This window comes from Elephantulus edwardii, unplaced genomic scaffold, assembly GCF_000299155.1.
Source record: "Elephantulus edwardii isolate Elephantulus edwardi_28Jun2011 unplaced genomic scaffold, EleEdw1.0 scaffold00140, whole genome shotgun sequence".
NCBI lineage: Eukaryota > Metazoa > Chordata > Mammalia > Macroscelidea > Macroscelididae > Elephantulus > Elephantulus edwardii.
In genome coordinates this window covers 3198668-3216405 of record NW_006399890.1, presented here as the reverse complement: position 1 = coordinate 3216405, position 17738 = coordinate 3198668, and the positions used below count along the sequence as shown (strand labels likewise).

Sequence of the window (17738 nt, the reverse complement as noted above, 5' to 3'; positions counted from 1 at the left end):
TCAGAGATGCAGGGGTGTGTCCCGATTCCGAATTTTGTATTCTTTATCTTTTTTTACTCTTTTAAAATAAGACAATAGATTTTTTTTAAGTGAAATTTGTGTATCTGATTATAGCTCAATTTGTGGCCCAATAGAAGTATCACACTAAGTATAACAACAATAAGTATATTGAACCTATTTTCAGTTTTTAAATTTACATTTCCGGAAATACTGATAATATAAAATTGAGACAATTCTAGGGTCAGGACAGTCTACTAAGTAAAAAAGTTCTAAATCAGCTTTTAAAGGCCACAGTTCTTCAGTGGTTGAAATCAGCCAGCAGCTCTGTGGGAGAACGATAAGCAATCTGTGATTATAGCCTCACAAACCTAATTGAAGGTCATCTAGGGGTCAAAGACAGTGAGTGAATGTTCTAAAATAGTTTCTTTTGTTTGCATTTACCACCAGCAGAATAGAAGCTGAACCAAAGCTACTATCATGGAATTGATTCTGACTCATCATGATATTCCCATCAGTTTCCAGTGCTGTAACAACTTGTGTTGTTGAGTACCATCAAGATAAAACTGATTGATAGTTAACCCTCCAGCATACTTTCAGAGGCAGTAAATCTCACAGGGGGAGATTGCCCATCTTTCTCTAGTGGAGCTGCTGGTGGACTTGAACCATGTTCTTTTGGATTTAGTAGTACACTTTTCCACTTAGCCACCAGAGCTCCATAACAACATATAATCCGTTTATATTTTACTTTATCTGAAAGAATGGTCCAAACTTTATGATATTCACTCTTTTTGCATATTTCTTATATTAACATTTCTGTTGAAAGTTAGCCTTGACAATGACTGGTTTCAAAATTGCATCTCTGTAAAATAATTTTAGTTTCAGCAGTTTCGTGAGGAAATGGAGGAAGAGCGAGCTCGTTTGAAACAGGAAAATGGGATACTAAGAGATGCTGTCAGCAACACTACAAACCAATTGGAAAGCAAGTATGTTCCTAATATTTTATTTGTTTGGCAGAGTATTTTCTTAAAGCAGCAGAATGATTTTTGATAGCAATTTGTTAGACTTTTGTTTGTAAAATGAGTTAATTTTAAAAACAATTCTCTTTTGTTGTGTAAAGAACTTCAACTAAATTGATCTAGAATAGTACTAGTGACATCAATGATGGTCTAATTTATCTGTGGCTAAATTGGCAAGTTTATATTACTCCCTTGAGTAGTTCTTAGACTTTGTTCTTCTGAAATGAACAATACTTAACGTGTCTTGCTAGTTTAAAAAACAAAACGTATTCTTGATTTCTACTCTTAAAACATGTAATTTAGTGGTTCTTGGGTAGAGTGTATTAATATATATTTCATGTAATAATGTCGTAGGTAACTGTAAGGACATTTTTTGAAAAACAGTACTCTGTATGCTCATACAGAGTAAGCAGGCACTTTATTTGATTTTAGTGAGTTTTCAACAACTATTTTAAAATGAGTAAATAGAGCTCAGTTGGCCTAGTGGACAGAAAGAGCTGCTGTAAAGACAAAGGTGGGTGACTCTAATCCACGGCCCCGAGGCCTGGTTTAAATTATTTTTAAGGTCAAACAATATTCTAGGTCATAGCGCACTGGTTTGTCCATTTGCTCTACAGAAGTAACTTGTGGTTGTTGTGAAACTGAACACTATGACACTGATGTGTCAAATGCAATAATGGTTACCCGTGGTGTACAGTGTTTGGTTGAGTCCCCTGATTAAAATAAGCTTGGAAGCAGGAGTGGCATCCACTTCCGAAATAGCTTGTCTTGGGAACCCCTGTGAACTTGGAGAAATAATGAAAGTTATACAGGTGTTCAGGTCCTTCATTCATAAGGTCCCTATGAGTTGTCTACGACTCGACAGCACTTAAAAGCAACAAATACAGACTACAGCTGTGGCATCCGTTCCCCTCCTCTAGTTTTTTAATTGTAATTTGTGTAGAGATTTACAAATCAAATAGATTTTTTTCTTTTAACCATTCATACACATTTTGCTTTATAACATTAATTTCAGTACCCATTTTAAATCTCATGTTTTCCATTTCTTCCCGGCAATTCTGATTTTCACTAATCTTTCTATATCTTGTAATGTCTTTAGCATCTTTCCTCAATAGTTTACAGTGGTTTTAAAATACATCTAATTTTCTTCAGAATCCAGTTATTCAGGAATTAGAATCACCAAGCTTTATTATTGATGATGTTGTTATGTACCACCAACTTAGAACTACTTGATAGCTGAATTGTTAGTGAGTTTCCAGAGGCAGTATATAGCACTAGAAGAGATGGCATATCTTTCTCCCATGGAGCAGCTGGGGGATTCAAACTGCGTGACTTTGTGTTGACAGCACAACTCCTTACCACTAAGCTGCCAGAGCTCTCTAAACTTTATTATTAGTAATAATTTATTATTTATCCTTTTGAGTTAGCTGTAAGTGAAACTAGCAGCTCAGAAATATAAAATATTCTTACCTATTCCTTTATATGTATTTGTTACAATGGAAGATTCTTAATTCAGTTACTGTTTTTAGGCAGTCTGCTGAACTAAATAAACTGCGCCAAGATTATGCTAGATTGGTGAATGAGCTCACTGAGAAAACAGGAAAGCTACAACAAGAAGAAGTCCAAAAGAAGAATGCAGAGCAAGCAGTTACTCAGTTGAAGGTGACTTACTCCTAATTTTATTTATTGTTTTATGAGCAACATAAATCCAGTTTAATGACCTAAATGTGCTACAAATTTGAAAAATGTGGTTTGAGATTGGTGCCTGTAGTATGCTGCCTGTGCCTTGCTGAAACATTTGAATGTAAGTTTGAATTTGAAGTTAATGTTTGAAGACAGAAAAAGAAATTGGCTGGTTAATAGATATTAACAGTAGAATTTAATTTTATATAGTTAGAGGTCAGAGTCTATATTTGTAATGCAGAAATTATGAATAGAAATTATCGTTAAATTATCTTACATCGTTCATAACTTGGAATTTCTGGATGAGTCCAAGAGAGTCTGATTTCCTGTCCTTGCCTTTGCTTAAGCACAAATCATGAAATGCTGAGGTTACTTAGGCTGAGGAAAGGCGGACCCCTCCCCCCCCCCTTTTCATTTACATCTACAGTGTATGTGCATTAAGTGTAATTCATTAAAGAATGGTCTTTTTATCTTGATACTGGAGAGAAGATATGTTGATTCTGTAGTTCAGTTTGTACAAGTTAAATGCATTCTCAGTATATTAGGTAGGCACAGTTCCTATCTAGACCACTGGTAGACCTGTATTATAGTGACCTTACATTAAGTCTCTGAGGCTGTAAATATTTATGAGAGAAGATTGCCCATCTTTTTTACAAAGGGCATCTGGTAAATTTTAATTGCTAGCCTTTTAGGTAAGCAGTCTGACATGTGCTATGCTTCCAGGGCTGGGACTTCAGAGTAGCAATAGTTCAGTGGGCTTTGAGAATAATTGAGTCTGAGTAATTTTTGTTCTCTTGAAGTTTTTATCCTTTCGGATCAAGCACAGTTATATTTTATTTAGTATTTGATTGGCTGGTGGGTTTAATTCTAGCATTTCTGGGTAAGAAGTTTGTTCTTAGATATGTATGACTACATAGCATCTAAGATTTTTTTTGTAATAAGAGTGATGTGCTATAAATATATATATATACCTTTTAATATGAATTTTAGGTACAGTGTTTAAAGCACTCAGCTGCAAAAAACACAGTGAATGAACCCACCACCATTGCATAAGAGAAAGATAAGGCCGTCTACTTCCAGAAAGAGTTACAAGCTCAGAAAGCCTGAGGGGTAGTTCTTCTCTGTCCTGTAGGATGCTTATGAGTTGGAATTGATTTAATGGCAGAGAATTTGATTTTTGGACTACTGAGACTTTGCATTATAAAGACCATTAATCTTTTGGCATGTTTATCAGCTGAAGGAAGATTATTGGAAAACAGGTTATAGCTGAGTGGCTACAGATAGATATAATAGTAAATATCGTGCTCCAGTAACTCAAAAATTGAGAGTTTGAAATTTTCCTTAAATTCTGAAGTGTTAGCTCTGACTGATGAATGGCTTTTGGACTTGACATTTCTGCTTATGTTATTAAAACGTAGAAGTCTTGTTGCAGTAAACAGTTTAATGTTCTAACTGTAAATACAAAGGATGTGTTTTAAAGAAAAATTGTTGACTCTTCCTTTTGTGTTTAAATGCCAAGGTTCAACTACAAGAAGCTGAGAGAAGGTGGGAAGAAGTCCAGAGCTATATCAGGAAGAGAACAGCAGAACATGAGGCAGCACAACAAGGTAAGGGAAGAAGTATTCAAGTACATGGAGTTGTGGGTAAAATTTCCTCATACTGTGTTGTGAAGAAAGGATAATTCGGTATATGTGGTTTATGTTATTGTTAGGTGCCACTAAGTCAGCTGCCCTCTCCTGTGCCATCCTTACTATCTCTGCTATGCTTGTGCCCCGTGTTAACATCGAGGGTGTCAGTCCATGTTATAGAAGGTCTTCCTATCTTTCTCTGACTATCCATAAAAATAAGATTATCATCATAGTTTAAGTCTTAAGCATTTTTAGGATTTGCAAGAATAAGCTACATAGTAGCCTTGCCTCAAACACTAGATTATAAGCAAAATTATAATACTGTGTAGGGTGTAGAGAACCTAGCTGCTTATCTTTTATTCTTTTTCTATTTTTTTTTAATTATTGTGAACAGAACAATGAGGATGTTATCACTCTAAGTGATATTTGCTTCAAGCTTACTATTTAATAAATAGTAACTTTAACTACTAACTTACTCTTGATTTGACTGATGTATCTGGTAGATAATGCAGCTAGTGTCATACATATATTTTATGTCCTACTACCCCTTTTCTCCTACCAGAGAGTGGGCCACACTGGTAAAAGACAATTTTAAAGAATTATAAACTTACAGTTTTGGCTCTTTTAGCTTGTGAGTTCTTCCTGTAATTGTTTCCCCCCTGTTTAGGAATTTTCCTTTGATTTACTATCTGAATATTTCTCAGATACTTGAAGTTTGAAAATATATTAAGATGTATATTAGTTTACTGTTTACATTAGTATTTTATATTTCCTTAGTAAAACATACATAAATTTTGGTCCAGGACTTTACCTATAAAACAGTAATCACGCCTGTACTCACAAAGCAGTCTGTTTGAGCGTTCTTCTAGTGTTCTGGTATTTTCTCTTCTATTACCATCATCTATCCTGCTATATCTTAGTCACTTTAAGTACCTGTTAACTTTCTGCTATAGAATATGAGGTCTTAGCACCATCATGGCATTCCTTTCATGTTCTTTTAAATCTCAGGGTATGTTTATATATACTTTTATATTTGTTTTTTTGTCATTGTAACTATCTAACTCAATGCTGAGCCAGGATACATATTAAAACAGCTTTTCTTTCTTGAACAACTTTTTGTTTCCTAAAAGTTCATTTTATCTTTCACATGCTTGATCTTTTGTTTTTACATTTTATCTTTGGTTAAATTGTCCCCTTCCTTCTCTCCATGACCTCAACAAAGTACAAATTTGCAAATCCTTAAGTTCTAATTTTTCCTTGTGATACATCCCGTGTAGAGTCTGCAGACTTCTGATGCAGTGTTCATTGCTTTCTAGATTAGTTGTTTCTCTGAGTCATTTTGATGCCTGTACCCTGTGTAGGCAATCTTATTTTACTGTCATCTTTCTGCCTTTCCACCTTCATTTAGTAATGCAAACCTTTCAGTAGTTGGTGAGAGTATGTCTTGAGGTTGAGACTTTCTGTGCCAGAAGACTACTTTAGCTTTATAGTTGACAGATAGTTTGAGTTTGGAGTTCTAAGTTGGAAAAAATAACACCTAGAATTTTGAGGCTATTAATTCAGTATTTTAATTTCTTGTCCTGCTATAAGAATTGTTATGCTCTTTGTTCTAGTCAAAGACTAGTAATATGTTATCAAGATAATTTTCTTGAGTATTATTCTGTTACTAAAAAACCAACCAAATGAAACCCGATGCTGTGGAGTTGGTTCCGACTCTCGGTGATCCTCTATTGAGTTTCTGAAGTTAAACATTTTATGGGAGGAGACAGCACCTTTTTCCTGTAGAATGGCTGGTGCATTTAAACTGCCAACTTTTTGGTTAACAGCCTGGTAAGGTACACTGCACCACCAGAGCTCCTTGTTTTGCTGTTGTTGTCAGGTGCTATTGAGTTGGAATCAACTCATGGCTAATGTTTCAGAGGATTTTTAAAGACTGTAAATTGCATAGGAGGAGATTGCCTATCTTTCTTCTGATGAGCAGTTGTGGATTTGAACTGCCTTCTTTTGGGCTGTCATTACAACTCCTTACTCACAAAGCCATGTTTACTGTTATTATTTTATAAACGTCCTTTTATGAAAGTAATGCTTTATCTTTCTTAAAATAACACACACATATATTTCTAATGCGGATACTTTTTATGGAGGAAAGTTGTTTCTCATGGTGTAACTCATGTGTTCTAACATTATGTATTTACACCCTCCCCTTTATACCCCTATATTTTGTCCAGTGTTTGTGTAAAAATACTTTGGAACAGGCTGAGGAACTTTGAAAGCTCAGACAATTCTATTCCTGGGCTTCTTTTCCTGATTTCTGGAAAACTTTTTCATTCTTCTTTGACAGATTAATGATTATTCTCTTTTCACTTTGCCTTCATTTGTTATGATTTGAGGTTACATTAATTAACTGGTTATATCAAAGATTATGTTTATTTTCCATTTGTCTTCTAATGTTTAGTAAATTCTGGAATAAGCACCAGACAGAAAAGTTTTTACTTCATCATCTTAGAACACGACTGTTTTCACCCTTTAGATAGCAAATTTCTTTCCATCTTTCTTTGTTCTCTAGGCACGAGAGTACACAAAATTCAGAAGGATTTTACCCTAAAGCTTATTAAAGCATTTTTCATGAAATAAAGGATGCCTATAAGAAATGATAATAGAATTTTAAACATCCATAAACCATCTCTTAACACATTTTTAAAATAATTGAATATTTACTGTGTATCAAGCTTTTTGCACTGTTGTGGATATAGCAAAAACACAATCTTTGACCACATAAAGCTTGCTTTTGCAAACATGCCATGATAAATGTAAGACCACCGAAGGAGTACTGAGAAACAGGAAAATGGGGATAGATTGATGGAAAGTTTTCTAGTAGTGATGTTGCTTAAACTAGTGAGGTGCAGGAATAGCTAGCTGATGGAAGAGTTTTGTAAAATGTGGTTTTGTTACAGATTTACAAAGTAAATTTGTGGCCAAAGAAAGTGAAGTACAAAGCCTACATAGTAAGCTTACAGATACTTTGGTATCAAAACAACAGTTGGAGCAAAGATTAATGCAGTTAATGGAATCAGAGCAAAAAAGAGTGAACAAAGAAGAATCTTTACAAATGCAAGTTCAGGTACCTTTTTTTTTTAAAAAATAAAGTTGAATAATGGTTGTATGTGTTTCTTTTTTTTTTTTTTTTTCAGATTTTTTAATTGTAATGTTAATGAAAATTTACCAAGAACTTGGATTTCTATTCATTAATTGTTGCACATTTTACTCCCTTCTTGCCCCTAGTTCACTTTTCTCTTTAAAAAAAGTCTTTCATTCTTGCACGATTGGATGTATTTCTAAGAATTATCATTGTATGTTATTTTTGAAAATATACTTAACATTAGAATATATCCCTATGTTGGATTAGAAATAGGACAACACGTTCTTCATTTCTACCTTATAAATTAGTTATCAAAATAACATGCAGGATCATTGTTTAAAATAACAATAACAACTCTTATGGAGCAGTGCTTTAGGCATTGAGCTGCTGCTAACCAAAAGATTGGTAATTCAAATCCACTAGCTGCTACAAGGGAGAAAAATGAGGTAATTCTTCCTAGAAGAATTAATAGCCTTGGAAATTCTGGGGCAGTTCTGCTTCATCTGGTAGAGTTGCTGTGAGTCAGAATTGATTTGATGACAGTGAGTTTTGTTTTTGTTTTTGTTTTTTTTAAAAAAAACTATATCAGTAAGTCATTGGGTTCTTATACATTGTATAGTTATTAATAGTTTCTCTTTTCCCCCTTTGCTTTTTTTGAAAGGACATTTTGGAGCAAAATGAGGCTTTGAAAGCTCAAATTCAGCAATTTCATTCTCAGATAGCAGCACAGGTAATGGTATTTTCTTATTGTTTATTATTAACAGTAGCTTTCTACCTATTTGAATAAATGGCTTTGAGTGCCAGATATTGGACTTATAACAAGTCTAGAAATTAGTCCACTAAATCAGCATTGATGATCACAATTACTAAGTGCTGGGTAATTATGTTCCATTCTTATTACCCTGAAAGAGTTCCAAGTGTGACTAATTGATAGGTGGATAAGTTTCACCATGTAGGGAAAAAAATGGCAATGATCCTTTCATATACTAGGAATAATTGGATAAGTAGTATTTAGAGTGTTGGTTTATAGATATTGACTAGTTGTGAGCAAACATTGTGTACTCTTCTTGTTGTTGTTAGGTGCCGTCATGTTGAGTACAACTCATAGCGACCCTATGAACAAAAGTTCTGAACCCTTTTCTATCTTGTGCCCTCTGCACACTTCCTGACATACAAGAGCCCATTGCAGGAGTCACCGTGTCAGTTCACCTGATTGAGCATCTTCCTCTCCTTTGCCAACCCTCCAATAATTTAATAATTTTTAGAGTTTGAATTAGTCTGAACTGTATAAATTTTCAGTGTTAAAATCACTTTCTACACAGACTAATTCAAACTGTAAAAATTTTCAGCATTCAAGAGCTCCTCTTCCCAGATTTCTTTCTTTGTAAAGACTGTTGTCTAAAATAAATTGGAAAATAATAATTTAGTTTAAGAAAGGATATTTGGGTGGGTAAAATTATCAGCTCAAACTGGATTAAAATTTTAAATTACCAGCCGAGAGAGAACTTTGGAAATGTATTGGCCATAAAATACTGAAAATTTCTTGTAAACTACTTTTTAAAATGTAAAGATGAATGTACTTACTATCAAATAATTGTTTTCTTAATTATATATTAGAAAATTTCACCTTTGGAAGTTATTGTAAAGGAAAGAAACATGAAAAAAAATGACCTTTCTGACTGTAATTTGCTTTCGGTATAAAAGCTACTATTTATTGAACCATGTGTAAGATAATTGCTTATTTAATCCATGTGTTAATTTCTCCTAATTTTTAACTCTTGGTGATGATTATTATAATTTTAAAAATCTTGTCTTAAATGCCTTTTTGTTGACACTTGTTTTTCCTCCCTAGACCCCTGCTTCAGTTTTAGAAGAATTACATAAAGTGTAAGCCTGCCTTTCTACACTTCTGTTACAACTAATTACTATTAGATCATTTATAATTACCTTTTATTCTTTGACTTGTCCAGAAAATACTCTCATCTAAATTTTGAAAAGCTTGATTTTCTTTTTTCTATGATTTGGATCATTGTCTTTTTGTTTTCTATGGCTTCATTATAAAAACAAATGGGGAAGTTTTCATTTGAGAATTGGCAATTTTTATATTGGCATGTTTTGAGAGTAGTAGAAGTAGGTTTATATGTCTTATTAAATACCAGCTTTGTTTATAGCTCTGAGTTGGTATTCTGAAAACAAAGTTCTACATTTTTCATATTGTATGATTTTGTATGGTGTGCTGATGTTCTTGTTGTAAGGAATTGCATTGCTAACCCAAAGCCAGGTCATTCAAATCCTGTAGTTATTCTAGAAGAAAAAGCTGGACCATCTTCCTTGTGGTTTACAGCCTCTGAAAATCTGCTGGAAAGTCAGCTCTGAGTTGGTTTTAACTTGATGGCACATGACAACAAACTAATTTTGTATAGAAAAAGAGCAGCCCAATTCACAAGAATTGAAATCTGTTTTTGAGATATCCCTGTGAGCTTAAACAAAGTATAGGCAGTTCTTGACTGTACTTAATCTCTCTGAACTTGAGTTATGAAATTAAATGTATGTGTTTTAAAAGAGTTGCAGTAATAATATATGTCAGTTAATATTAACAGTAAACTAAAATGCTGTAGGACAGGAAGATTAATTGCATCTTGTGAGAAATTACTTCTATAACCCAAAAACTCCCTGCTGTCAAGTTGATTCTGCTCATAGTGACCTTCCATCAGCTTTCTCATCTTTAAGGTAAAAGACTGCTCATGTCTTCCATGGACCAGTTGGTGGATTCAAATCGTTAACCTTTTGGTTAACTTTGCAACACATAACACATTACTCCACCTTAATTGCTTACTCTCTAAGTAAGGATAACCCTGTTTAATTATTCTCCATGTTTATGGAATAAATCTATTTCTTCTTAAAGGATTGCAGAGAAGGATAAGCAGATAAAACAGACTGAAGACTCTTTAGCCAATGAACATGATCATTTAGCAAGCAAAGAGGAGGAACTTAAGGTATGGTTAGCCTTATAAATGACTACAGTATCTTTAAAGACTTAAAACAGAATCTTAAAAAGACTATGAAGAATGACGTATAGTCAGGAACTTGGTTGAAAATATTCTTTGTCTACACTGTACAAAGTCTTTTAGGCTTTGAAGAACAGCTCAACGGATTTTTCTCACACTATTGTTCATGAGAGTTTAACTGAGAAATAATATTAAATAATAGAAGTTGATGGTTTCTCTTTCCAATGTAACTAAGAAATTATACTTTGAAAACTAAGTCTTATATAGAAGAGATACTTTGTAAGCCTCATAGTCAATTATATGAAATAATTTAAGTGTTTCTTTTCCCTTTTCTAGGATATACAGAATATGAATTTTTTATTGAAAGCCGAAGTGCAAAAATTGCAGGCCCTGACAAGTGAACAGGTAGATCTTTATTGCTTTTGACAATTTGCCTGAAGAATTACAGTTTCTCTATATATCTAATTTTATTGTGGTGTTCCTAGTTTTATTGTTGTAAGTAATAAATAAAAGAGTAACTTGTGTTTTTCTGCATGATGTGTTGTTGAAAGTATCTTCTATTTGACCATCTCTCTAATAGGATGTTATTATTTTCATGTTGAAATAAGATGCTTAATGCAGTGAAGCTTAATGCTATAATACTTTGTTGTACCTGTGGGATAAAATAAAAGAATCAATTAAAACAGTCCTAATTTTGTTTTAGTTGTATGCTATATAATTGAAAAAAGTTATACTTATACATTAAGATAAAAATTGATCAATGACAAAATATATTAGAAGTGTTACAGTATTAGATGACACTGTAACTCTTTTCTAATATATTTGATCCAAATGCATAGAAATAGAATTTTTATTAATAAAAATAAATGAATAGATTTGAATACTCCTTGAGAAATGATTTTGTTTTTGTCTGTTTCCAAACATAGGCTGCAGCAGCACATGAATTGGAGAAAATGCAAAAAAGGTATGTTCCTGTACATAGAACTATTGATTTGACTTATATTCAGATATTATTACAGAAAATATAACTTTATAAGTTGTACTTGAACATTGTTGCAAGGAATATATAAACTTTCTGAATGTATTTTGTTTTTCATTTGTATAGTGTTCATGTAAAAGATGATAAAATAAGATTGCTTGAAGAGCAACTACAGTGTGAAATTTCAAGCAAAATGGAAGAATTTAAGGTGTGTTATTAAATAACATTGTGTAATCTTTTGGTTGAAGTTGTTGTTGTTGTTGTTTTTAATGTGCCGTTGAGTTGCTTACGACTCATAGTGACCCTATGTACAACGACCCTAAACTCTGTCCTGTGCCAGTCGCACTGTCTCTGATACACCCATGCCGATTACCCCAGTTACTGAAATCAATCCACCTCATAGAGGGCCTTCCCCTCCTGTGCTGTCCCTCCACCCTACCAAGCATGATGTCCTTCTCCTCCTTACAACATATCCAGAGTATGTTAGACGAAGCCTCAGAATCCTTGCCTCCAAAGAGCCACCTGGTTTAACCCTCTCCAGGATGAATCTTTTTATTTTCCTAACAGTCCATGGCACCCTCAATACTCTTCTCCAGCACCACAGCTCAAAGGCATCAATTCTCCTTCTATCCTCCCTAGTCATTGTCCAACTCTCTGATGCATAACAAGTGATTGCAAAGACCATGGCCTGTATCAGACGCACCCTAGTCTCCAGAGAGACACCATTGCTCTTCAGTACTTTGGATAGGTCCCTAACAGCAGACTTCCCCATTGCAATACGCCTTTTAATTTCCTGGCTACTGGTGCCAAGAGTGATTAATAATACTAATTTTTATGTGAAATCCTGCTTGCTTGCTTTAGGAAGCTGTTTCAGAGATGGTGAGTTTGGCCACAGGATAGGGCAGGGTTCAGGTTGGCTGTTCATGGGGTCATTATGAGTTGCTTCTGACAATAGGTGTTAATGGCACCTAACAACAGCAACATACAGTGAATATTCTAATGGACTACACATAGATCATTTTATTTACCCTGTTTGTTCTTTTCATAGACTTTTGAATTGCTTTTGTTTTTTTAAAAAAAGTGATTTTAGTGTAAGTTTACAGAAAGATTGGGTTTTCATTCATACATTTTCCTCCCTTCCTCTCATTCACTTTGTTATGCATGCCTTGTTCCAGATTGTTCTCTTACATAAAATGTCTAATCATCCATTCCTTCACCTATTATGGTGCAGTGTTGATTATCTGTCCATTCTTTTCCTCTTTCTCCCCATGACAGTCCTGTTTTTTATGATAGTGATGTTATTGAAATTTCTTTTGCCTCAGCTTTTACTCTTTTGAGTTTTCAGTTTGTATTTGTGAGTGCTGTAGCTGCCTCCCTTATTGCTATAGTGCTAATCACTCATTGTGGTCCAGCAGTCTGAGTGCTTTAAAACATTTTGATCATGAGCGTGCATTTCTTTAAGTAATGAAATTTGTCTTCTTAACGTCAATACTAAATCATTCACCTGTTAATTCTGAGTATTTACAGCAGTAATAGAGATTTAGGTTTGTTTGTTTGTTTTAAATTTTCTAGTGCTTTTTAATCTTTGTCTTACAAAAGGGTAAGTTGAGATTCTTTCTTTCAGATTTTAAATGACCAAAACAAATCATTAAAATTAGAAGTTCAGAAGCTACAAACTCTTATTTCTGAACAGGTAAGATTCTCTTGAATTAAGAGGTAGAAGTATCCAGTATAGAATTAAGTCTAGTTCTAAATTAGTAATCAGGTCCATGATTTTGAGACAGTTTGCTTTTAATTTCATTTTTATTGATTTTCCAAGTATATAATTTAGGAAAAATCATTTTTTCCCCCTGAGATGATGCTAACCGTGATTTATTCACTATCTAATGCTAATTTTCACTTTCTTCCTCCTATCCAAAAAAAGTGTAATAGGATGATGCATAAGGAAAATTTAAATTATTTTGGTCCTTTTTGATAACTCTACCTAGTTAAAATAGCATGAGATCTTGAATAAAAGGAATCAAGGTAAAGTATGCTACCAAAATTTTGAAATGCATTGATAGTGTAACGCTTTATGAATTCTGCATCTAATCCAGAGCTCAGCAGTTCAGATCCACCAGTTTCTGTACGTGGGAAAGGTGGACAGTTTCTGAAACCCTGGGGGCTGTATAGCCTTTGAAACGCTATGAAAGGTCCCTATTTGTTGAAATTCGCTAGGTGACATTGCGTTTGGTTTAGTTTATCAGTTCTTAAAAGCAGACGAACACTGTCCTTAATAATTTTGAGACCCTGTAGATTTAAAATGGAGCTTTATGTAAAGCCCTTAGCTTGCTTACTGCTTTACATATAGTAGACAACTGAAGCATAATTCAGAATCCTTAGAATATTTTCTCCATCCCACTTGTTCCCTTTTACCTCTTTTAAATTTATACTAAAGGCATACTGGTGGCCTATTGAGTAAGGAGTTGCTCTACCAATCCAATGGCAGGCAGTTCTAATTTATCAGCTACTCCTTGGGAGAAAGATGGGCAGTCTTCTCCTATCTGATTTTCAGCCTCTGAAAACCCACTGGAGGGTCAGTTTGGCTCCATCTTGACAAGAATGAAATTTTTTTAAAAAATTTCTGCCATGCCAACAGAACTGTAGCAACCTAACTAGGTATAGATCCGTAAACTTCAATCCTGATGGTATCTCTTTTTTAGCTATTGCTAAGTGTTTTCCTTCACACTGTTCTCTTATATAACTACAGATCCCAGTTTTAAAAAAATATTAGACAAACTCTTGATATTAATGGGCACATTAGAAAAGAAAGTATATGTGTCTCTAAGTTTTAGAAACATTTTTTGTTCGAAGCAGAAATGTAAGAATAGGTTAAGTGTTAGACCTCCTTTTACTAATGCATGCACTCTTTTTCTTTCATTTTAGAATTCACATTTATGCAGAGTTGGTACAAATAGCTATACTTCTGGGATTATTTTGTCCACCTTTATTTAGCATACAGATTGAATAGATAGGGAGAAAGAATAGAAACCTAATCATGTCTTTTTTGATTATAAATCATGCAGTATTCCCTTGCTCTGTTCAGACAACAGCTTCTTGGTCTAGGTTTAGGTTTTGTATTAGCGCAGTTAACTGCTTTGGGATTCCCGTTCTTCTCAGTGTTAGCCATTATTTGTTATTCACATAGTCAAATAAATGCCTTTGCACAGTCAGTAAAGCAAAGACAGTCATCCTTCTGGTGTTCCATCTTGTTCCCAACTTTTGCATTCCAGTCACCCATTATTTATGAATCTTGGTTGCATGATCAATTGATTATGCTTTTAATATCTTTCATTTTCACCTTTCTTTAACTCCCTCTTTCCCTGCTGTCAGAATTCCAAGTGACAGTTGAGGGATGACCAGTTTAGGTATGTAAAGCTTCCAGTCATTTTGCCCCATGGATTTTTGTTTTTATTCTGGGGAAAAGATTGAGTTTACTGAAGTAGAAACCAGCAGTGATGGCAAGTTTTTGTTTCTTCAGGTGTAGGAGGCAGAAAAATAATAGATCCCAGGTAAGGTAACGTGACTACTAAAGAAAAATGCACAATTTGAATGTAGGCCTATCGGTGTTTACATAATGCAAGTAAATATTAAGATCTCATTTAATTATGATAAAGTGAAAATTGTGCATAGGGAAGAGATTCTTGGAATATCTTACTTTTTAAACAATTGGACATTTTTTCCAAATTGGACAATATTTCCCAAATATTATTTCAGCAATTTTTAAAAGAGTGTTGGTCTAGATCATGAAGTAAAAACCTTAAAGAATAGGAATCTTCTCTTTGCCGTATTGCCTGATGGTACTGCAGAAGAACTTTACAGTAGATTTGTAGTACATGTAAAACAGCTTTGGAAGTCATATAGAGAATAGGATTAGATATTTAGACCAATAAAATACAAAATAAAATATTGGATTGTTGCCAGGCTGGGCCAGTTTTGTGCAGGTGAATATTTGATAAGGTGATAATAAAAATTATCTGTTAAACTTTAAGCTCTCTAAACGAAATTCAGTTCATCAAATGGTGAAACTGTTTCACATACTTTGGGCATGTTGTCAGGAGAGGCCAGTCCTTGGAGAAGGACTTCTAGAAAAGGTTGAGTCAGCCCAGAGAGGAAGACACTCAGGGCAATGGATTGGTCAGTGACTGTGGCAGTGGCATCTGTTATGTCAGAGATGTGGAGGTTGGCTTAGGATAGATTGAGGATAGAGCAAGATTCACAACCATTCTTCATAGGAGAGCTATAAGTCCTATTCAACTTGCTAGCACATAACAACAACAGTTGAATGTATGGGGAGCACTCTTGGTCTAGTGAGTGAGGACCTGTGCTGACAACCCAAAGACAGTTGGTTCAAACTCCAGCTGCTTTGTTAAAGGAAGATAGGCATTTTTCTCCTGTGTTATTTGCAGCCTTTGAAAAACTGCTGCAGCGTCAGCTATAAGTCATATGTAACATGATATCACATGACAGCAACAATTTATTTATTTTTTACAGCAACAATTTAGTATATATACCAGGATATTCTGAGGTTGCAGAGAGTTGAATAAAGCTTAATTTCTGCCTTCTAGGATAGGAATGTTGGGTGATAATGTAAGATAGAAAAGTGTGATGAGTCATTCATGGAACATAATATAGTTTCTGAAAAGGCATGGGACTGAGGGCAGTAGAGTGTGTGACCTCTTACAGTTTCACAAGGAAAAATAAATTCCCAGCATCGAGACACTTTCCCATGAGGTCAACAGTGCTCTAGATGTTTCTTTGAGTTTTGACACCAGCCAACTTGCTTCTGGTACTCAATTTTCTCTGCTTGGTTTAATAATTTATTTTGGTGGCTCCACTGAACTGATAATACTCAGAGTAATAGGGTTTATTAAGGAAGATGTTTAAAAAAAATAAATAAAATTAGGCAGGTATGAAAAAAAAAGGGAAGGTGTTAATGTACCATCAAGTCAGAACCAACTTATAGCTGATGCTCTAGTGGATTTTCAGAGGCAGTTAATCACATGGGAGGACATTACCTATTTTTCACAACCCGCTGAGCAGCTCAGAGTTTGAGTCACATGCCTTTGGGCTGGTTGCATAGCTCCTGACCATTAAACCCATCAGAGCTCCTTTATTTAGTTGTGATTACACTACTTCAGGACAGACCCAGGATGTAGTTCTTCATTCAGAACATCTTCACAGCCACACCTAAAGGCAAACCTCTGGGCGTAGTCTTGTTGTCTTTGGCATCTGCTGCTCTGTTCTCTTTTGAGGCAAGTGCTACAAAGATCTTTTAGAACTGCAGTTTTTAAATGTTAGTGTCACCCCATTTTGACAATAGCTTCATGGGTTGATGAAACTCTGTCAGAGAAATGCTTGAAGGCATCCCACCTCATTATAAAACCTCTTGCCCCAAATGCTTTGACCATTTCCAGTCCTTGGAGAAGGAGCTCCTCACCTGGGGTTCTTCCTCAGTTGCTACTGTCTCACTTTTCCTGGTTTGAAGAAGTAAGGTCCTAAGTATATAATGCAGTCTCTGGATCTTTTTTCTTGCTATTATTGTTGTTGAATGCCATTGAGTCAGACAGACTCATAGCTGACCCTCCTGGGGTTTTCAGACATTTAATCGAATGGAAGGAAATTGCCCATTCTTCTACAGAGCACCTAGTGAATTTCACATGCACGCCTTTGGGATTGAAGTGCAGATTTGTATCACTAGACTATAGATCTCCTTTTTTCTTGATAGTAGCAACCATTTCTCACTTCTGGCAAAGACGCTCCATTAAAGCCTAGAGGGATGGCAAGGCTGATCAGACTTTACCTTAGTGTTTTGCACGCTCGGTGTATATATCCCATCACATATGGTCATCCAATTTATTTACTTTGTTAGCAAACTGTCCAATCCCTTTGATTAGTCACAAACATCTTACATTTGTGGTTTTTTTTTTAATTAAATTTTATTAATTTTAATGAACATTTACAGAGATTTTGGATTTCCATTCATTAATTGCTGCACTATTTTTACACCCCCCAGTTCCTTCCGCTCCCCCCCTTGAAAGTCTGTTTTAATTGTCCCATTGCCATAGTGCTTGTTAAAACCAGTTCTGATTAATCTCCCTTCCTGAGAGAGACTTCATCCTGATTTATAAGGAAAAGGGGACTGCGTATTCTCTTAGCTACTTCCTGCTGAAAAGGGATGCTGTAGGTTTTAGGGTGAAGATCTTCTCTCACTACTCTAAAGGGCCCCTTTGGCAATAGGAAACA

The 17738-nt window shown here is 34.7% G+C and overlaps 1 protein-coding gene across 1 annotated transcript in view; it reads left to right on the top strand.

The window, feature by feature from the left end:
* KTN1 (kinectin 1 (kinesin receptor)) overlaps window positions 1-17738 on the top strand; it is a 105864-nt gene that overhangs the window by 32196 nt on the left and 55930 nt on the right. Inside the window, exons 7-17 of the mRNA XM_006894368.1 lie at window positions 877-983; window positions 2546-2678; window positions 4219-4306; window positions 7282-7448; window positions 8128-8196; window positions 9319-9353; window positions 10372-10462; window positions 10811-10879; window positions 11401-11438; window positions 11580-11661; window positions 13078-13146. Coding sequence (XP_006894430.1) covers window positions 877-983; window positions 2546-2678; window positions 4219-4306; window positions 7282-7448; window positions 8128-8196; window positions 9319-9353; window positions 10372-10462; window positions 10811-10879; window positions 11401-11438; window positions 11580-11661; window positions 13078-13146 — 948 coding nt within the window. The remainder of the gene's footprint in view (window positions 1-876; window positions 984-2545; window positions 2679-4218; window positions 4307-7281; window positions 7449-8127; window positions 8197-9318; window positions 9354-10371; window positions 10463-10810; window positions 10880-11400; window positions 11439-11579; window positions 11662-13077; window positions 13147-17738) is intronic.